The sequence below is a fragment of the Aulonocara sp. 'chitande type north' Nkhata Bay genome, linkage group LG15 (assembly GCF_057382095.1).
Source record: "Aulonocara sp. 'chitande type north' Nkhata Bay isolate Kocher_YH1m ecotype deep benthic linkage group LG15, A_spYH_male_GT1.1, whole genome shotgun sequence".
Classification (NCBI taxonomy): Eukaryota; Metazoa; Chordata; class Actinopteri; order Cichliformes; family Cichlidae; genus Aulonocara; species Aulonocara sp. 'chitande type north' Nkhata Bay.
Genome location: NC_141358.1, coordinates 4,708,967 through 4,730,385, shown reverse-complemented (window position 1 = coordinate 4,730,385; position 21,419 = coordinate 4,708,967). Strand labels below are relative to the sequence as shown.

At 40.5% G+C, this 21,419-nt stretch overlaps 2 protein-coding genes across 3 annotated transcripts; one reads left to right on the top strand and one right to left on the bottom strand.

The window, feature by feature from the left end:
* Positions 1 to 2,720: 2,720 nt before the first annotated feature.
* Positions 2,721 to 12,029, top strand: napbb (N-ethylmaleimide-sensitive factor attachment protein, beta b). The gene is made up of 11 exons (XM_086263615.1): positions 2,721 to 2,940; positions 4,383 to 4,462; positions 4,709 to 4,825; positions 6,062 to 6,108; positions 6,486 to 6,563; positions 6,690 to 6,745; positions 8,372 to 8,456; positions 8,554 to 8,658; positions 8,739 to 8,807; positions 8,886 to 8,936; positions 10,909 to 12,029. Exons 1-11 carry the CDS (start codon positions 2,840 to 2,842, stop codon positions 11,008 to 11,010), a joined length of 891 nt encoding a protein of 296 aa, XP_086119741.1. The 5' UTR covers positions 2,721 to 2,839; the 3' UTR covers positions 11,011 to 12,029.
* gzf1 (GDNF-inducible zinc finger protein 1) lies at positions 11,375 to 18,759 on the bottom strand. 2 transcript variants are annotated; one of them, XM_086263613.1, is made up of 8 exons: positions 18,320 to 18,759; positions 16,801 to 17,804; positions 16,479 to 16,662; positions 16,182 to 16,348; positions 15,638 to 15,732; positions 14,193 to 14,360; positions 13,915 to 14,072; positions 11,375 to 13,690 (listed from the first exon to the last, which is right to left on the bottom strand). In XM_086263613.1, the coding sequence occupies exons 2-8, from the start codon at positions 17,787 to 17,789 to the stop codon at positions 12,950 to 12,952; spliced, it is 2,502 nt and encodes an 833-aa protein (XP_086119739.1). In that variant the 5' UTR covers positions 17,790 to 17,804; positions 18,320 to 18,759; the 3' UTR covers positions 11,375 to 12,949. The 2 variants fall into 2 exon arrangements, with proteins under 2 accessions (XP_086119739.1, XP_086119740.1); XM_086263614.1 differs by lacking the exon at positions 18,320 to 18,759 and adding an exon at positions 18,072 to 18,261.
* Between the last annotated feature and the right edge of the window lie 2,660 nt (positions 18,760 to 21,419).

Genomic DNA, 21,419 nt, shown 5'->3' with positions numbered 1-21,419 from the left:
TCCAGGGAGTTGCTCTTTATATGGAGTTAAGTTCAAGACATACTGATACGTTCACTGTTTGTCAATTTTCCACCAACGTCGCCTGGACTCTCCAGACCTCTGCGCAAAAAGACTCAACGAGGACCATAAATACTGAGGATACTTAGATTTTATATCAGTATGGCTGGTTTAACGCCTGTCACTGACTCTGATTTCATCCTGGTACAGCCTCACTGTTATACACAACACTCTCTGATTACCAAACAGGCTGGTGAGAAAACAGGTTCTATTCAAGCACCGCTGTCTGAGTGAGTGGTATTGGGTCACTTACTAGGAAGGCCATGTGACCACACAGAACCCCCTTGCATCATCTCCATCAGTGCTGTTACCATCAGGCTGGCATAATCGAGTCCCCTTGGCTAAGACAAAGGTCAACAGAGGATCGTTTATCCCTCAGCTGTAAATATTTTGAATAATTTTTTTTAATGATGTTATATCCTTGTATTATTACAGACTGATGTTTAACTCTGATGCCCTTTATCAGTGTTTGTGTTACTTGTTTCTATTTAGAGCGGTGTCACTGATGACTTTTCTCTCCGCTGCTTTGTGACAAACAATAAAGTTGTTTCTATTCTCTTGTGCTTTAAGGACACCACCCATGTCCTTAAAGTCCTTCCATATCATCGTTATGTTGCAAACGGTGCAGAATTGTAAACAACAGAGCTGCAGCGCACTCTGCTGGACAACCTATGCAATGACACCATAATCTTTCAGGACTAAAAAGGGACTGCTTTTTCATCATACCCGGAACAAAACACTTTGCAGATGATATGCTGTATGTCTGTGGTATGTCAGCATTTTTCTGGCTCTAGAAATAGAAATTCCCTTACATCAGATTAAAGCTTAAAGTGTTATTCTGTAATATAAAATATAAAGACAATTGTCTTTATATTTTATATTAGTTAAATTAGTTAAATAAGTGTACCCTGCCTCTCGCCCTATGACAGCTGGGATAGGCTCCAGCGCCCCCCGCGACCCTGAAAAGGATAAGCGGAAGCGAATGGATGGATGGATGGATAGTTAAATTAGTTAAATTATTAGTTAAATTGTTAATATGTTAACATATTAACAATTTAACTAATAATATATCTAATATACAAATTTTATACTTAATGAGAGTCAGACATATCCAGATAATATAGGGACAGCAAACAGTGCTTACCACACTGACTTCTGCTCTTGTAAGCCATTGAAATATGAGGGCACCAGCTGTTTTCCCACTCTTGCTTGACATACAAGTTGCTGCTGTATGCAGACTTTGATCCATATATATAGCCTACAACACTGTGCTTAAGCCTTGATAGAGCCTCGTTTCTTTATATTTTGCTAAGGAAACAGGAAATAGGGTCACCAATTTATGAAAATGTACAAATATCCTTGAAAATAGAGTACATAAGGCAAAGGAGTTTGCAGAGTTCCAACAAAGTTGAAAGTCTGTATTTGGTTTGACCACCTTTATTCTTCATCAGATCTCTTAGGGAAGCTTTCTGGTCATTTCTTTAAGTAGTCTGCAGGAATATTTCCCCAGGCTTCTTTGGATGATCTCTGTCAAAATGATCCCACGCTGCTTCAGTAATGTTAAGGTCCAGTATGTGTTTTTCTATCCAGATATTTTACTGCATTGGTAGTGTGTTTGGAATTTCATGCTGAAAACTGAAGCCCCGGCCAATCAAAGGCTGGTGTACTTTTCTCTGTTCATAATTCCTTCAATTTTCACAAGATCCCCAACACCACTGGCTGAAATGAACCATGACAAACCATGACAGAGCCTCCACCGTCATTTGCAGTTGGCTGTAGACACTCACTGTTGTTACATAATTGGTTACAATTAATATTTAAGTAATTACGTATTGTATAATGTAAATGACAAGCATTATCATTTGTAACCTACTGTTTGACCAGCTCTGAATGAGAGCCTTGTTGTACGACTTGGAAGGATTGAATACAGAAAAAGGACGATCACAATAGTGTCTTTCTCACACTTTTTAGAAATCTTAACAGTTTATAAATGTTAGAGCAGCTGAGCTAGGGGGCTATGTACGGTCACATGTTACGACAGTTTGTTTTTAAGCCCTTATTGAGAATTTACATTCACCAGGAGAATAGAGTCAAAGTCTAATTGTACCCAATGGCATTGTTTTGCTGAACCCATAAAATGAATTAGATTTTCCAAATGCACGTTTCCCTCTACAGTTTAATTTAGTTAAAAAAAGGACATAACTGCACACGCACAGTATAATGTAAGCAATTTGAAGTTTTGTCGAAATAACAACAGCAACAAAAAGTTGTTTGAGCTTCATTTAGCAAAATGAATAATTAGGAAAGTCAAAATGTTTATAGTATAATTAGTCAGTTGCACTGCTTTCGCGCCCTCTGCTGTACAGAAACACAAAGGACACTAATTGTTGTGTTTCTAAATTCAGACAAAAATATTTTATTTATTATTTAACTATATTTTTTTTATTAAATGCTGCAGAAAAAACGAATTAAGAAAAAATAAGCCGAATATTCAACATTTATTTTGTAATTTGGCACAAGATATTACGTAACACGGACATAAGAAAATTTGCTCATATCTGGCTGGGAGTTGTAGTTCTTTTTTGCCTCGGCTCTTGCTGAGTTTGGGGCGTAAAGCACTCCAACTCCCGTGATGCCACGGCACTCACCTAAGCCACTAGCTGTGCACGCCTACGCTAAATAAACCCGTCGACTGTAATCCTTACTGTACACACTTGAATCCTCTGCGGGTGTTCTCTGCTTAACTGTTAGCTTTTTTCCCTCCCCCAACTACAGACAAGAAATGGACAACTCTGGGAAAGAGAAGGAAGCTATTCAGCTTATGGCCGACGCTGACAAAAAAGTCAAGTCGTCTGGTTCTTTTTTGGGAGGGATGTTTGGAGGGTAAGACAGCACTGCACCAAAGAACAACAGCTAGCAAGCGTTTAGTGTCAGCGGCAAAGTTGGCACGGAGCCTGTTTCCATTCACACTTGCTTTCACTTAGCTAGCTGAGGTGTCCGTATGTGAACAGGCTAAATGTTATAGAAGTTTAGCTGATTGTTAACGTAGAGGAAGATGACATGCAGCGCAATCGTACCTGCGAGGCAGTTAGCTAACTTAGCTGTTTTTAGGTTTGTAAACAAGCCAGCAGATCACGACCTCCTGCTAGACTTAGCGCTGGCCTTGAGGCTACGCAGCAGACTGTTTTAGCAAGCTTAAAATATCTAATTTATTTACTATAGCTGTAAGTCTTTCCTTTGTTTAATACTGCCTGTTATGTCAGCTTACACATACAGTGTGCTGGTAAGTTCATTAATGTCATTGAACTGTTTATTTCTATTAAATCAGTTTAATGGCAAGTCCTGGATCATGTTTCTTAATTAAATACCCCCCAAAATAAAAAGGACTTAAAAAAATAGAAAACAACGTAATCAGAGTTAAATCACCAGCAGCAGCACATCATCTAATCCTGATGTAATCCGCAGAGGAGTGAATTTATTGCATTAACTACAGTTAATGGTTGCCTTCAGCTGTGACCAACACCCTCGTTAATCCCCATAACTATAGCAATGGCAGATGCTGTCATTAGATTCATGCTATACATAAACTATGGAGGACGCTTGGAGGAGGGGTGAAGTGTATTTTGATTAGGAAGCTCCTAACTCACACCCTCTGGTTTATCTGACCAGTTCTAACCAAATAAACGTTTCTCTTTTATATCTGTACCTGTATTCATGCGTCTTGCTTTCCCAATGGTCGTCATTACAGAAGCTCTATCCAAATCTTTTGCCACTGTCAGTGACCCCAGAAGAGATCAGCATTACCTTATTTAAATCTTGCAAACGTGTGTATATTCTATCCGGTAATGAATAAAAAATATTGTTTGTTTAGACTCTTAATGCAAAAAACCTTCGGCGATAGCCCCGTGTGACTCAGTGGTTTTTTTTTTTTTTCTCTAAACCTCTGCACAGATGAGCCCCAGATGTTACTACGCTGCAGTTCTTATCCAGGATAACCATTGCCAGGCTTCATATTGCTAATTCTGTTGCCGGCCAGGCAATGATGTAATCCTCTGCCATGATTGAATGGCCAGAGTATGATTACGACTACAGGGAGCTCCCAGGGGTCTGCTGGCTGTCAAAAGGAATTGAGCTCTATAGTGCCTGTGTAGAAGGTTTATTTAGGACAAGCCAAACATTGCATCTTAGTGGAAAATCTAACAATAGTGTGTCTTTACATATAGCTCAGCATGATCGTCCTTTTCATAAACAAAATGCAATGAACATTTGCACTAAATTCAAAACTGTGTTCTTGTTTTTCTCCTCATATGAATATATTTTTTTAGGGGACATCACAAAGTGGAAGAGGCATGTGAGATGTACTGCAGAGCAGCCAACATGTTCAAGATGGCCAAGAACTGGAGCGGTGCGATGAACTGATTATTGCCTATGACATCCACACCTTAAAATTTTCCACTCACTTTTGCTGCTCTCTTGAACAAGTTTTTATTTTATTTATTTTTTTGGCGCTGTAACTGCAAACTTTGTGAAAGTGCCACACTTAAGTTGGGTTCAAGTTATGCGCATAATTAAGAGTGTCAGCTAAATCCAAAGTGTGCAGTATGTGTGTGTGTGTGTGTGTGTAACAGTTTGGCATCTCCCTCGTCTCCAGGTGCTGGAAATGCATTTTGCAAGGCCGCACGTCTCCATATGCAGCTGCAGAACAAACACGACTGTGCCACCAGTTTCATCGATGCTGGAAATGCTTACAAGAAGTCTGACCCTAATGGTAAGACCAGGCTGCTAATCATATGTAATACTCTTTATATTCCAACTGTATAAATGAATGAAGTGTTGATTGTGGAGCCCAGAAAGCAGATTCTGTTAATCTGGATGCAGCGTTTTCAGTAATCACTCATCCCAATGGCTTTTTTAGTGGGTGATGAACTATTTCTCTCACTGAAAATGCTGCATTCACATGAGCAAAATCATCTTTTTCTTGAATGGATTATTGATCATGCATTAGACTGAGCTTTAGGCTACAAGGTTTCTATGGAAGCTTCGTTCCACAAAGAAATAAATAATTTCAGGTTACGTATCACAAACGTTTGAGTTATAAGTCAAATTTTTGAGAAAATAACTTAAATATTTAAGTTGGCGCTGTCATTAAGGAAGCTCTGAAGGTGCTACGTGAAAGCCACATGAATTACAAATGAATTTTTGTGTTGCTAGCTGAATCGCCTGGCATTGTTTTCTGCACAACTGCAATATGTTCATGTTTAATGTACACTGGTAGCTCAATGATGCTATCACTGTCCAATTTTGCGTGTGCATGTGTCTGTACCATCTGCCATCTGTTTCCAGGTAACAAGGAAAAGGTGTCATTCACTGAGCTTCTTGATTGGCAGAGCTAACTTGAAATTTAATCTTACTAACTCAAAGGTTTGAGAAAATAGCCTGCAATTTCTTCTGTCAGTAGTGGAAACAAAAGCTTCCATAGGTTTCACTGTCAGCCTGCTGTGACTTTGATGTTGGCATGTTAAGCAGCTTGTTCGCAGTGTTGTGTAAGGTTGTTTCTTTGAGCTGCATGGTATTTACCTGTGACTGATGTCACTCTCTTTGTTGATGTGGGGTACTGTCGTCAAATTCATACCATAGCTGCATCTCCTAAAAACCCCAGACAAGTTTGAATCCCGGTGACCTTGAGCTCGAGGTCAAGTTCAGAGATCAAATTTTCTGAAAATCTTGTGAATGTGATAACCCGAGAACAAGGTTACATAGGATTTTAAAACTGATACCACAGGTGTGTTTACCAGTATTTTTATATTTTACCTTTATAAGTAAGAGGTAAGAAATCTCTTTTATGAAAAGCGTGTTAGATAATTGTATGACTCACACCATTTCACCCCGCTGAAAGAACATCCCGTGTATACCGATGTGCAACACGATGCTGTGCAAGAGAAAGTGTGAGAAAACTTACATGATGTCTAACTGTTCCCTCCTCTTCCCTTAATGCTGCTAAAAGAGGCAATCAAGTGTTTAAATGCTGCCATCGATATATACACAGACATGGTAAGATTTTTATAGTGTCTGATTGTGACTTGTAATTTTATTTTTTCCAAGACTGTACTAGAAGTCCCATCACCTGGATAACCGAAGGCCCTCATACACATCTGTGCTGTAGCAGGCTACCTCTGCCAGTATCATCATATCCACTGCCCATGTTGTGTTTATTGAATGTTGTTCTCCAATTTGCCCTTTTCTTGTTGTTTTTCTTCATGTTCCTTTAAAGAGGGTGATTTTTAAATGTCTTGTAGATGGAGCCCCACAGGCTGCTACTTAACCTCCCCTCTCAGCACTCAGAGTGGAACCTTTCATTGACTTGAGAGGCATCTGTCTGGATAGATCCAGTGTGTAATGATTTTTTCCCCCCTTTCTTTGTCCTTCAGGGAAGATTTACCATCGCAGCCAAACACCACATCAGTATTGCAGAGATCTACGAGTCTGAACTAGTTGATATTGAAAAGGTAATGGTGTCATGTAATCAGATTATACTACCAACTACTGTTAAAACTAATTATGGTGCAAATTTTCTTCAAGGGACATTGAAAATATAAATATAAGGGCTTTTTGTTGCTTTGTCTTCTGTAAAGGCGATTGCACATTATGAACAAGCAGCAGACTACTACAAAGGAGAAGAATCGAACAGGTACTGTCCCCTTTATTAGTATAAAATATTGGATTTTGTCAGTCGTTTTTTCTTTTTGTTTTTTGTTTTTTCAGCTCTGAATTCAGAAATTAAAGCAAAAAGTAATTTCAGGTTTCAGATATATGTGTGCACCCTCATCGAAGCTGTAAAGGTCTACAATAGTCGGCCACAACATTAAACCACCAGCCCAATATTAAATAAGTAACCTCACAACTTCAGCACAGCTCTAACCCATCAGGGCATGGACACAGGCTTCTGGAGATGTTCTCTAGTGTCTGGTGCTGGGATGCTGACAGGTTGAGAGTTAAATCCTTCTTGGATTGATGTCCAGCTGGATTGAGAACTAGCTGAGTTTAGAACAGGGATTTCAAACTCATCTTACATCGTATGTACATTAACTGCACATTTAATCCTTGAAATATCTTAATGCAAGAAAAAGAAGTGCAATCTCTCTAATATGTCCCAGTTTTTCTTCACAATAAGGAAGTGTGTCTGTAGTAATTGAAAGAAATCAGTCAGCATGACTCTTTGAGCTTCAATTGTGAGAAATTAATGTATAAAATAATAGAAAAAGCTATATTTTATTTATTTGTGTTTTTCATTTCTTTCAACTTATAAAAAAAGGTAACGTTTTGTCTTTTAATTGCTTATCTGTTACTTTATTACTGTAGTATGAATGGGTATGGGGGAGGTCTTTATTATTAGGAAACACTGTAAAATTTATGAAAGTATGCCCTCCTTCACATTTTCCAAAGATGTCCAGTTTTTGAGTCTTTGCCAGACCAATTCTGGCTCGTGGGCTTCATGTGTCACACCGCTGGTTTAGAAGATGGGTCGGTTGTTTTATCGTGAGCCACTAAAGGGATGTTGGTTGCTGCAGAAGGTATTGCAGCATCGACTCTATATAAGAAAATGGACATAGCTGTGAGACTTCGACCATCGGTTATGGGTTTGTTACATTTTTGCCGCTGCTATGTTAGTTTTATGGACAAAAAGGGTGGTGTGCTAAGTTACCAGCTAGTCCCAGCAAGCTTTGTTAGCAAGCTCCATTTAAACATTGTGCAGGTGCAACACACAGACAGATATCTTCTGATAAGTGCAAAGCAACATACTAATAAAATAGAGAACTAGAGGAACTGCAGTTTTTTCTTCCCCTTTAGCTGACATTACCAGCTGGTGCAGTAAGATTGTTAAGATACTTGTTTTTTGCATGAACATTCAAGCAAAACAAGATCAAGTGTTATTCACCTCCATCGGTCTGTGATTGTAATGTTGTGGCTGACTGGCGTTAAGCATTGATCACTCACATAGCTGTTTACTGAAGTCTTTGTTCAATAGTCCAATCCATTACACAAGTAGAAAGAGGATAGCCATTAAAGCAGGAACAGTATTAGTTTAAAAATATCAGCAGCTGTTAAATAATCTCTAACCAATAACAAATCTTATCCAGGTGGGCTGAACTGCACAAAACTGTGGCATTGGACGCACTCGTTATTAATAAATCAGCATTCGAAACTAATTTAGCATAGCGCTTTTTGAAAACTGTGCAACACTGGTTTCAAACAGCCCTCATGGTTATACAGGTTGCATTAGATTCACTGTGTGCTGTTTACACACTGTCCTTAGTTCCGCCAACAAGTGTCTGCTGAAAGTGGGAGCTTACTGCGCTCAGTTGGAGCAGTACCAGAAGGCTATCGAGATCTACGAGCAGGTGTGTCTACAGTGCTCTGCTTTGTATTTGTGCATGAGGTTCCTAACTCAGTTTTGACATTTCTGATAAATGTTGAATGATATGGATTTATATCCAGGTTGGAGCCAACACGATGGACAACCCGCTGCTGAAATACAGCGCCAAGGAGTATTTCTTCAAAGCCGCTCTTTGTCATTTCATCGTTGACGAGCTCAACGCTAAGGTGAGTTTACGCCTTCGTGAGTGACTCTCAGGATCTGGGATGATGAATTCTGGAAGAATTTTAACTTTGCCTCTCCGTAGATCGCTGTTGAGAAGTATGAGGAGATGTTCCCGGCTTTTTCCGACTCCAGAGAATGCAAGTTGTTGAAGGTAGCTGGATAGCGGCTTACTTTCTTCCCTTAATCTATTCAGTTTCTATGAGTGACCTACATCTCTTTGTTTTAACAGAAACTCCTTGAGGCTCACGAGGAGCAGAACAGCGATGCTTTCACAGAGGCAGTAAGTCTTGTATACACTGAAAACTCTCTTCTTCTTCTTTTTTAATAAGGTGTTTGGAGAGTGTAGGCGTCCGCTTGTGACTGTTTCAACTTGTAGTTTAGTTAGATTTTCATTCAAGGAAGCTGAAGGCTGGAACTCGGCAATTCTCCATGGACTTTGTATGTGAATGTGTTGCAAAGTGTAGTGTATAGTGCAGCCCGGTAATCATAACAGCTAAACTCATAAAAGACAGTTTAAAATTAACTCAGAGTCACAGAGCGAAAAGCGTCCTCGTGCCAGAAGTTTGAATAAACCAAGTGTAAACCTTTGGGGCTGAAAAATTAAGCCAATCCTGAAATAGATACTTGAGGTTGGTTCCAAAAATGAGTCGGTCCCCACGGACTCCCATATTAAAACGCATGACTGTACTGGAGGAATAACCATAATTACAGCCTGGTATAAAAATTGTTTTGGTCCCTGGGTTAATTTTACCGCTTTTTACAACTGTATAGAGGAATCTTTTTTAACCTTCCCTGTAAATTAATATTAAGGCTTAATTATAAGGGCTTCAGGCTTCAACTCACTGAGCTGACTTTTCAACCATGCAGCTGTCTGACCAATGTACAGTTTGTTGTGCAGTTTATGTAAGTGATATCCTAGTAGTTAGTTACTAAGCACTACTTAGCATGTAGCTGTGTTTGTGTAGCACATCCATACATTCTGTGGTTATAGTTTGCTAACTTCTTCCTGTTTAAAGGGAGTTTTTCCTTCCCGCTGTCGCCAAGTGCTTGCTCAAGTGGGGTCATTTGGTTGTTGGGGGTTTCTCGGTTTTATTGTAGGGTCTTTACTAGAGATGGCACGAAACCACTTTTTAATGTCCGATACCGATAAATTTGGATATCTGCCGATACAGATATGAATCTGATATAGTGTATTTTAGAATCAATAAAACTGTTTTTTTTATATATTTTGCTGCATTTTGTATAAGTTCATACTCAAGTTTTAAAAAATAAAACACTAAAGCTATTCTATTATACCTTAATGCAAAAAATACACTGCACCCAAAATATTTCATAGTTCAGCAATACTGATCAGTCTAATAAACTTAAACCTGCACCATCCTCTCTAGTCTGGTATTTTAAAGAGTACTTGGCGGAAATATTAAACAACCTAACTAATGGGATTGCCAACAAAAAAATATGGGGAACCACCCCCCACCCTCCGCCTCATGATGCTTAATCGATGTAATCAACTTTAATTTGATATATGTGTAAAACAAATGCACAGAAATCAATTATTTTTCTACAATAATTAAAAAGATTCAACATTTTTCTTCAACAGAATTTTCCCTGTTAATGCCCTACCTGCCCCCCTGGCAAAACTTTGCTAGACCCGCCCCTGCACAGTTACCAGCCGTCAGCTACGTAGAAAAGGATCCTGGTGTAGAAAGTAATATTAAATACATTCTAACAACAGCTTATCAAGCTTAAACGTGCTGCTGTTGTTTATCCGCTGGTTTCCTTTTTCTGGAGCAAAGTGGGCGATAAACAAACAAGAGAGACGGACTCGCGACAGAAAAGCCGATCGCCTGATCATTGATCAGTTTCATGATTGAAGTAGCAACAGGAGAGGGAGGGGGGGGGAGAAGAAGAGGCAGTCGCTCCATATATCGGTTGTTAAGCTTAACGTGGGAATGCTTTAAAACATTTAGAGATGAACTTACACACTTGCTTTACTTCTCTGGGATAGTTTGTAGTTGTACAAATATGGTCAGGCAAGGCTTCAAAACAGGCATCCACAAACCAATAGGTAGGCATCATGGTTATTTTTGGAGTACAGCCTTTTACATAAAGGACCATCTAAAAAGGATCTTGTTTGTGAAAATGCACCACTTTTGATAGAGTGCTGGTGATGCAAAGCAGGTCATTCTAGTTGGAATCCTAATTTGAAGCAGGAAACACTTATTGTGTGTGCCCTTGTCTGCCTGATGCAGGTAAAGGAGTTTGACTCAATCTCACGTCTGGACCAGTGGCACACAACCCTCCTGCTGCGCATCAAAAAGACCATCCAGGGCGATGAAGGGGATCTGAAATGAAAGACACCTCGGGGTAGAAACGCAGCACGGAGGGAAAGTTTATCACGCATGCTTTCAAACACACAAACCAACACACACCCTTACACTCCCCTCACTGTGTATATAGGAGTGTCCACTGATGATTTTTCAATATTTCACTGCTCACTTGCTGTTCTTTCAGAGCACTGTCTTTGTTTCAGCGTGTCTGAATCTGGTCAGAATGTAAATCCTCTCGCCCTCACCTCTGTCTAGAGGATTGCTGCATACATTTTTCTCTTGAAATCTGTCCTGGGGGATTTCAGAGCAGTGTATTCTGTTTTGAAGTTAGTACTGATAAGAAATATTGCATGTTTTGTACAGTTATTGTTTACTAGTCAGATGCAGCTTCTTTCTTTCTTTTTTAAATCTAGTTTATTGTATATTTAAACAGATTATGTAATGTTTCTCATGCTTTGTATGAATCTAAAGAATGTACCATTATCTTAGCTTGTGTTGTTGAGATGGAAACAGAAAGATCTTAAAGCAAAATTCATTTATTACATCCACAAACTCTTATTTAGCTTCCATTTTATCACCACAGGGAGGGTAATGATATGCACTAAGTGTAGACTGTTATACATTTATAGGTAATTTTATTACTGCTGTTTATGATTTGTCAACTTAATGATACTTTGAATGTTTGAAGCTGCGATTTAGAGTTTGTACTGTTGAATGAAAAGCACTGACACAGATCTCCTTACTTCTTATACCCAGGGCTGTAATCCTGTGCTGATGAGCATCATTAGTCACTCATTATGTGCTGTAAACGTATCATAGAAGGTTTACTACTGCACTGTAAACCTTGCAAATGGCCAGTCGCTAAGCATGTCATTGTGTATAGTTCAGTGTTGTGTACTTTCACTATTGTTAGCCAGACCAAAGTGTTTACTAAAGGGTCAGTTGCCCCGTGTACCCAGCTTCTTCCAGGTGGGATAACAGTGGGCTGTGGATTTGATCAGTATGCTTGTGCAAATGGAAATTAATAAAGGCATTATATCCCATACTGTTGTTGCCTTTGGTGTTACCTCAAGCAGGTTAGCTTATCTTGAATGATATTTGTACTCTGGCCTCATCTGTCATGTGTGTGTCATCATGACAAAGTTTTACATGTAAATGATAGCATTTTGTTTTCTATTTAAAAAAAAAAAAAAGCTTAAACTGTAGTTTTTCTTATTCAAGGTTTTCTGTTAAATAGTTTTTTACCCCTCTGTTGTAAAAGGCTGATGTCGTCAGGCAGGCAAGTGGACACCGAACTTTGTGAATGCGATAACTCGAGATCAAGGCAACGTAGGATTTTCAAAATAACACCAAAAGTGTATCTAATAAAATCTCAGACCGGTTTTATTCTCAGTGACCTCAGGGTCAGAGGTTAAGTTTTCTGAAAATTTTGTGAATGCGATAACAAGAAGGTGACATATTTTTGAAATTGATGCCTTAGCTGTGCGTACTAGGAGGCTGAGGGACAATTTCAAACAGAGACAAGTGCCAGGATTTTGAAGGACTTAAGCAATTTTGTTCACAGTTAGATTAAATGATCAAAAGTTCGTTGCTGCTGTTTCACAGCTGCAGTATTTTATATGCAGAGCGTTTCTCTGTAATTAATACAAAAGTGTTGTAAAATATTCTAAACCATGCTTTTGAACATGTGTAATTGATTACAATCTTCACTTCATTTGTATTCACTGGGGTTTGTGTCAGATTAAACTTTAGCTTCACCTCTTTAACAGTGTGATATTGAAATGCCAAACAAAAAGTGCTAACGCTATTCCTGAAACACCAGAACTCAGATAATTATAATAGTGAAAAACTCAAAGAATACACATAAGGTAGCATGATTTGATTTGAGACAGCTAAAAACTCCCCAAAGCCAGTAAAATAAGCTATTTACATTCACCCCCTACACACATCTTATTTTGAGGTCTCAGTTTAGTCCTTTCTTGTTCTTCACTTTGGATACTGGCTGTTTTCTCCCACAATCATTCTCACCAATAACCACAGTCTGAATGTTGGGGTCCGGAGGTTCAGTATCTGAAGCGGCTTTAGAGTCTGAAACTGGAGCCAAAATAGTTTGCGAAGCTGCAGCTTCCAGTACAGATGATGTCGAAACTCCTGGGATCTGTGAGACTGATGCTAAAAACCCCTCAGAAACTGGAACTGAGAGAGTGGATACAGACAGAGAAGTAGAGGGCGCTTCAGAGGACAAGGGGACAGAGTGAGCCATGGACACTGGTAAAGGGAAGGGAACAGGGATGGCTGACCCATCTAAAGAAATGACACTGGTCCCTGTATTGTCAGTGGCTACGATGGGCTGGATCTGAGTCCCTGGTGTGACATCCGTGTGGATAACGGTGATCCCGCCGATAGTGCTGTGGCTGACCAGAGCGATGGCTCCGTGACTGGTCAGCCACTCAGCAGGAACACTGACTGGCTCAGATGGAATCACAATGGAGTCGGTGTGGGTTTTACCACCAGCATCAGGAGCATCGCCAGCATCAGGAGCATCGCCAGCAGCAATTGTAGCACTTTTCCTGGGCGTGCTCTTATGCTCTCCTGGTCCTGCTTCTTCTGTCTTTATCTTAGTAGGAGATCTGGGCTTCTTTTCCTCCACATTTCCCTCCAGCACCACCAGGTATGTCTTCCACGGAGCATCTGAGTCATGAATCTGAAGGTCAAAGAATCCGATGTTATTTCTGCAGCAGTCAGTGCAGGCTTCTTTCTTTTTTCTGTTTTTTAAGATCTACAATCACTATACAAAAAAATCCAAAAATCATCAGCTTATGTGTCTTTTTTTCTAAATACGGGAACTTCAGCTCCTGCCACAATACAAGTTAAACAAACTCTGTACCCGTGTAGGTGAAACTACTTTTTCTAAGAAGTATTGCTCACCGTAGTGTGCCTGCGTAGGGTGGACTTGTCTGTAAATGTGCGTTTGCAGAGGCCGCACATGTAGGGCTTCTCTCCTGTGTGAATACGCTGATGCCTCTGCAGTGCGTTGAGCTGAGTGAACTGTTTGTCACAGTCTTTACAGCTGTACGGACGCTCGCCTGACAACCACCAAAGAAACAAGAAAATATCAAAAAATATTGAGGAAGAGATTAATGAAAAATCACCTATAAATTCAATGTAATATAACTATTAAATGAAAAACGACATCTACATTTCACCTGTATGTATTTTTAAATGCTGGTGGAGAGAGTTCCTCTGAGCGAAGCCTCTACCGCAAGTTTCACACTTATATGGTCTGGAGCCTGTGTGGATGTTTGAGTGGTGTCTCAGGTATTCTTTAGATGCAAAGCTTTTCCCACAGGCTTCGCACATGAATGGCTTCTCTCCTAACACGAGAGAACAAAAAGTTATGGTCTTGTATGTGTAGATAGTTTTGTTTTTAGTGTGCTCACACTTCAGGACTTTTTCTTTAAGAAATACTGTTTGTGGAGATAGACCAAAAAAATAATCTCCAATGAGCTTTAAGGGAGAAACTATAGGCGCAGAGGATAAAAACTGTAACACATCCCAACGAAGCATCCTCGGGTGATTAGCTGTTTCAAGATATTTTAATGAGGGTATTTTTTAAAAACTTAACACTTCATGAATCAGAAAACAGCCATTAATGCTAATGCCAGGTGCTGCTAATCAAATGTACTTAATTCGCTGATCATCCGCAAGCGTGAGCACGTCTATAAAAGCAGATGTTTTGGTAGTTTGCTGGTCTGGATGTGCAAACAAACTGAACTCAAACTCAAATCGTGCAATGCTCAGATGCAATGCAAAAAACCCAGGATGTTAAATTTTAAAGTTTATTGGGCACTACGGGGGGGAAAAAAAAGAACAGGACAGCACAACTTAGGTTTGGAAAGTTGGATCTTACCAAACCACGAGACTTTTGGGACAATTTCCTTTGGACAGACCAGGTGACAAATTGAGATATTTGGCCATAATGCACAGTGGCACATTTGGCAAAAAACAAACAAACAATACTGACTTTCCAGCCCGATGGTGGAGGAGTGATGTTTTGCAATCACAGGACCTTGACAACTTGCAGTCATTCAGTTGACCTCCTCTGTATGCCAAAGTATTCTAGAGTCAAATGTGAGGCCATCTGTCTGACAGATAACAGCTGGCTGAAAATGGGTCATGCAGGACAGGATAACGATGCCAGACACAGCAGCAAATCTCCAACAGAATGACTTTAAATTAAAAGAATCAAGTTGCTGCAATGGCCCCAAGTCCAGACCTCAACCTGACGCAAATGCTGTGGTAGGAGTGTACAAGAGCTGTGCATAAATAAATGCCAGCAAATTTCAATGAACTGAAACAACACTGCAAAGAAGAGAGGGCCAAATGAAAGACAGATAAAGCCACGCAGAGCTCAATTCCTTCAAGGTATTGCCGCTAAAGATGGCTTACAAGCTACTCAATCATGGGGTGTATTTAGTTTTTAACATACTGCATAAAGTCATGTGAAAACTTTCTTTTTCTTTTCTTCCCACAGGTCTGTAATGCCAAAAATGACCAAAGCACAGAAATGTAAAGAAATGACAAGATGAAACATGCTCTTGATGACAATGCTCAAATCTGATTAGTTATTAATGTTCAATTATGGTTTTACCTGTGTGCGATCTCTTATGGTAGGCCAGCATGTGCTTCTGAGTGAACCGTGCATCACACTCATCACATGCAAATGGCTTCTCTCCTGTGTGAGTCCTACACATGTGTAAACACACAGGTTTAAACCTCATCATCTGCTTACACATACACTACATAAACATGTAGGATGCACCAAACACACAGAACTGCCATTAAAAAAACAGTCCAGTTGTTCTTTGACGGTAAAGTAACATAGGAGGCTCTCGTGCCTGATCTCCAATTGATGGCAGCACCTTCAGCCTGATATTCCAGCTGTTTCTGGTGAAAGTAGTCTATATATAAAGATGCCTGGTCTGAGCTATTAATTTAGCATACTGTTCTCCAGGAAGGCTGAAGGTGATGCATTTCATGACTAAGTAGCGGGATGCTAATATCAAAGGATTCACTATAAAGAGAATAACTCAAATGACCCCCTTAATACTCTACCAAGATTAAAAGCTTTCGGTCAATTTCTTGCTTTTGCAGGCCCACCCCTACCCCGAGGCTTTATTTAACCACCTCCGTACCTGCGGTGCATCTTGAGGGCAGAGTTCTGGGTAAATCTGGCCCTGCAGTCAGTACACTCATAGGGTTTTGTGCCTGTGTGTGTCCTCTCGTGCAACAACAGGGCAGTTTTGGAGCTGAGTGATTTCCCGCAGTCAGGACAGATGTGTCGCAGATTGCGTTCATGCACCTAAGCAGCCGCGACAGAAACTCCACATAAAAAAATGTGACTCTCACAGAAATTGGATTATTACAAATTTAATACTTTTTATCATTAAAATAACATTAATATGGCTGTTAGAAATTCTACCGGTCCTCACCTGTCTTTGATGGCGGACGACATCCTTCTTTCGCTTAAAGGTCTTGTTGCAGGATTCGCAGACAAAGAGCCTCTCGTTACTGTGAACGTGCTTTTCGTGGATCTTCAGATTGCTGCGGTTTGCAAAGGTCTGCGAGCAGGTCTCACAGCGATAAACCACATCTGCTTTCACGCCATGGTACGTACTCACCAAGACACCAACAAGTTGCAGCATTATTTAAAAATATATACCATGTACATTATGATATAATGCACATACTGTACTGTACGTTGCAGTGCATAATTCCAGCTATATTAGAGCTAAAGCATTATTATCATGTTACCTGATATGCTTTAAGTAGCTCTTCTCATAGTGGAAAGTCCGCTGGCACTTGTTGCACTGGAACTGGGCCTTGGATGATTGTTTTAAAGTCTGCTTGGATTGTTCCTCCTCATCCTCCTCCTCCTCTCCGGGTGGTAAAAACAACGGGTCTTCAGAATCCTTACTCTGCGCATCGTCCTCACATTCCCAGTCATCCCCATCAGAGGCAGGGTCTCCCAGTGAACACTCGTCTTCTTTGGCTTTTTCTTTCTCTGGCTCAGCTTTATCTTCAGTCCTGCTCCCATCCTCCTCTCCATCTTTATCAATAGTTTGATTTTTGATGTTTAAAGGCACTATTTTAGTACAAACGCCTCTCTGTTGCACCTTACTGCCAGACGGTTTCACCTGTAGCTTTCTTCCCCGCCTTTTTTCATCCCTCACTGTTTTCTTTGCCTTGAATCTTTTTGAAGTGACTTCTGTCACCAGCCTATGTGGAGACAGCTGCCGCTTAACCAGCAAGCTTCTACGATGCCTCTTCCCGTTTGCCTTTTCTTCCTTTTGAGCACCATGCACATCATCTGGAGCCACAACTTTTGAGCTTTTCTTTGTGGGCTTTTGTATCATTTCTGCGCTTATGGCTTCGCCGCAAACCTTCAGCAGATCATCACAGTCCAAAAACTCTGCCGCTGCTTGAACACTACCTATCTTGTCTCTGGCAACTTCAACTTTACCGGTGTACACAAATTCCAGAAATGCAGAGAAATCCTCCGAGTGCATATTTGAGAGAGACAGTTTATCACGAGATGCGTCCGGAGACAGCAGAATTTTCTTGAAGTAGCCACTGGATGCAGCAAGCATCACCTGGTGGGCATGAAACTCCTCCACATCTCCCTCATAGTCCACCTGCACGGTGACGTCACTCAGCTGACCTTGCAGCCTCAGGTCATGCAGAGAAGCCAGAATGTGCTCATGATGCGAGCCTGAGGTAAGCTGGACCGCTTTGCTCCCCATCGTTCACTCGGGCACCTGAGAAAAACATGAGCTGTAATTGGCTGGGTTTGTTACTCAGCACTGACATTTGTGTATGTGCTATGAAAAGACTATACCGGCTTAAATCTACATTAGCTTGAGCCATCGTTAGAAGAGGCTAACTTTACAGCAGTTAAAGTGACATTTAGTCTATTAGGAAATGAGATGAACACAATAATAGGGAATTGGCAGTTAATAATTAACTAGAGGGCAGTAAATGCTCAGCGAGTTCCTTAAAATGACCCCGATGTCAGAAAAACTTACATATAATTACTTAAAGTGGTTTAAATGTAACACGTTTGTGGTTTTGTCTCGATACCACTCACTGACAGCAAATGCTAACAGCAGCGTCACATGCACTGTGGCAAACAAGCTAGGTTAGCTACAAAAAAAGTAGCACTTCGTATGTAACTAATGTGTGTTTCTTTGGTAACACAACATCGTAGCACGACACGCTGCACGCAGTGTAGCAGCCAGCAATATACACAGCGAAACGAAGCAAGTTTTCTTACCGTAAACTCGGTAAAATGGCAGCCCTTCAGAAATGCTCTACTCGGCGGAGAGCACTTCCTGGAACAAGTCACTCACGAAAACGGCACTTGTCTCTTTACTTTGCCGACATCCGGTGCCGTTTAGACTGATTTGGGATCAGTCTTTATTTTGCAGTCGCGTTTAAAATCGTAATTTGCTGAGTACAGCTGCTGTTTCTGGGTCGTTTTGTGTCGGGTTATTGACTATAAGCGCAGGACCTTATCTAAAACTAGACGGTGTTCGAACGTTTGTTCACCCGTGACTACTGTTGTGCTAATTTAGCTAGATAGCACTTTATATCGGTTTACCTTTGCGCCAAAATACTGTCCATTTGCTTAATCAATAGGATACTGCAGTCTTCATGCTACTGCAACTGCCTTTATTTTGTGTGAAATAAACTGCTTACAGAACAATGACAGCCAAGTCCCCGTGTTACCGTAACTCTTAATCGCTATAGAAGATAATGCTTATGAAAACATTACTCCTAGCACCCACATGGTGGCAGCATGGCACAGTAGGACAGCAACGCGCTATACACCGCTTGTGTTGGGTTAAAAAACACTTTGTGTTTATGCATTATGTACAGTCTGCAGTCTTTTAGGGCTGGACAGTTTTCAGGAGTGCCTGTAATTTATAATGTAGCTCGCTTTCTGGTCGCTAGTATCACGTGGCAGCCTTCTTTGATGTCAAATAATTTCCCTGTATAATATCATGGACTGTATATAGTGTAATAGTTTAGTGCTGCAGAGGGAATACCAGTACCGAGGTAAAACAGGCCAGCATGCTGAAGGACTTAAGCTAATTCATTTACAGTCAGACCAAACATATATCATCTGCAGGGTTGCAAAATGCTGCCATTCCAAAGGTGTATGGAAACCTACTTGAGGATTCACTGGGGTGCTGTTCTGCAGCTGCCAAGGTTTTTTTTTCCTTCCAGAGGAAATCCATTACATTTGTCTTAATGAATTCTGCAAGCTAGCAATCTCTCTGTTCCGGTGACTCATGCTGCTCTCTGTGTGCAGCGCTGTGGAGGCTTTAGCTCTGACCTGGAACACTGTGTTCACCTGGTCCTGGTTGCTTTCCTACTATATATACTATATTCTACAGATCGCCGTTTTCATACAACAGGTCCTTACAATACACAAAACATCTGCATTTGTGATAATCTGCAACTGCAGGCTGATGGGAATTAAAGGTATTTGCATAGATATTAATATTGTGTAAAGTATTAGCATGGGCGGGGGGGGGGGGGGGGGGAGAGTTTAATGAGAAACTGATTACTTTGTGGAAAATAATGAGAAGACATATATGCATTTTACACTTTGAGCTTGCGAGCACATTTGTTGTTTAAGGCTTATCTAAATGAAGGTTTCAGTCAGCCTAGAAGACCTATATAAATGTTTTCTGTTTATAGAAGCCGCTTTACAAAAATGATAAAAGAATAGCTTAAGCAATCGTGGTGGTTATGTCTAAGTCGCACTATCATTGTTCCTGTGTAGCACAGTAAAGAGTTAAGCAGATTCTGGTTTGTGGTATAGTCAAGGGTAAATATGAAGGGCACTTCAGTATTTGTGGTTTATGATGTGACAGGAGGCTTTGTCAGAATGAAGACTGGGTAGAAAAATAGATGAACTGTTTCTACATGTCATCAGTGGTTGACATCTGTAATCAAGAGGATGAACACATGCTGCATCGCTGAAATAACAAAAGGTCAAACAGTCATTGCAAAAACAAGACTATCTGATCTACTTTCAGCTGATACTGGTTGACTTTTTACTCCAGTGCAGTTTGTGTTATTCAGTCAAGGTGTCAGATGTTGCTAGACTATGGCATGCCTAGTAGCCAGGGGTTCTTCCAGTAACGAATTAAATTCCCACATTAGGTTGCCAGAGAAGAAGGTGACGTGCAAAAGCCTGCTGAAAGGTGATGGGCTCAGCAAACAAAACACTGCGCCGACTTTTGGGCTGTGTTTGTTCTGCTATGGGCAGACTCCTCCACACGACTGAAAATACCAGTGCTGACATTCCACAGCGCACAAACAACACGACAAAATGTGCACTGTGTGAGTGAAAAAGCAAAAGTGAGAGCCAAGGCAGATTTAATTTGAGGCTACAGAGTGCGCACACACTGTAAAAAAAAAGAAAAGAAAAAACACAACAGTAGAATTCAGGGAGTTGGATTGTGATGGTTATGTTTGGGCTAGGCTTGTGTGCTGGACTGTACAAACACTTTAATTTGGATGCTGTGAAGGGTAAGCCAGTTTGTGTCCTTGCAGGACCTCTGCAGATCTTTAGTGGGGTTTGTTGACTCAGAATCCCAGCGCATGAATTGAACCAGTGATGGTAAACAGCCGAACATTACATGGAAGTGCGGACAGTGGTGGTCCAAGAATAACCGCAGAATTCTTTTTGTGCTTGCCCATATTTACCACAAAGCTGATGCCAGACCAACACAAACCGGTCCAACTCAGTATTCTGTGGTGTCTTTCCCTTCCCCTCCAGTCAGTGAACTCTGCAAACTAAAAACATACTTCTTTAATTAAGATACCAATGCTTTTTTGTCAATGGCTTGTTCCTACTTTGTGCACTTTCTTGATTTTATGAAAATTTGCAGAGCTGTTTCACTTGTTTTAGTAAATGAGCGCAACTCTTCCACCGGCAGTTATGTAAGTAAGAATCTGGTCAGGATTCAAATACTGTACATGTTTGTGCAGTCGTGTCAAGGCCAAGGTTGCTTTGCCAGGATACACACAGCAGTCCAGGCCTGTCTATGGTACTCTCGTCTAACACTTCAACCCAACACCCTTCTCCTTTTTCCCTTTTCTTTTCCTTTTTTTGACTGGCTGGACGCCAGACCACATTTAGCTAGTCCAGAATATCACTGGAACCTCTAAAACCACAATGTATCATCAAGACATATGAGACCAATGATTCACAAAAATTGCAGAAGACTGTCCATGCCATAATGAGGAAATGTGATACTTTTTGTTTTTGTTTTTTTGGTCATGAGTGCTGAGACTTAAGGTTTATGTAGAAGGCCAGATAGGCTCATACGATAGCAAAAAAATGCTCATTCCTTAGT

What these genes read in the sequence shown, in the direction of transcription:
- napbb (XM_086263615.1), top strand. Translation starts at nt 2,840, where the DNA reads ATGGACAACTCTGGGAAAGAGAAGGAAGCTATTCAGCTTATGGCCGAC. An exon ending in TTGACGAGCTCAACGCTAAG is followed by an intron (nt 8,659 to 8,738) that starts GTGAGTTTACGC and finishes GCCTCTCCGTAG; the next exon opens with ATCGCTGTTGAGAAGTATGA. An exon ending in GAGAATGCAAGTTGTTGAAG is followed by an intron (nt 8,808 to 8,885) that starts GTAGCTGGATAG and finishes TTGTTTTAACAG; the next exon opens with AAACTCCTTGAGGCTCACGA.
- gzf1 (XM_086263613.1), bottom strand. Translation starts at nt 17,789, where the DNA reads ATGGGGAGCAAAGCGGTCCAGCTTACCTCAGGCTCGCATCATGAGCAC. An exon ending in GCCCTCAAGATGCACCGCAG is followed by an intron (nt 15,733 to 16,181) that starts GTACGGAGGTGG and finishes ACACATGTGTAG; the next exon opens with GACTCACACAGGAGAGAAGC. An exon ending in CCCTACGCAGGCACACTACG is followed by an intron (nt 13,691 to 13,914) that starts GTGAGCAATACT and finishes TTTGACCTTCAG; the next exon opens with ATTCATGACTCAGATGCTCC.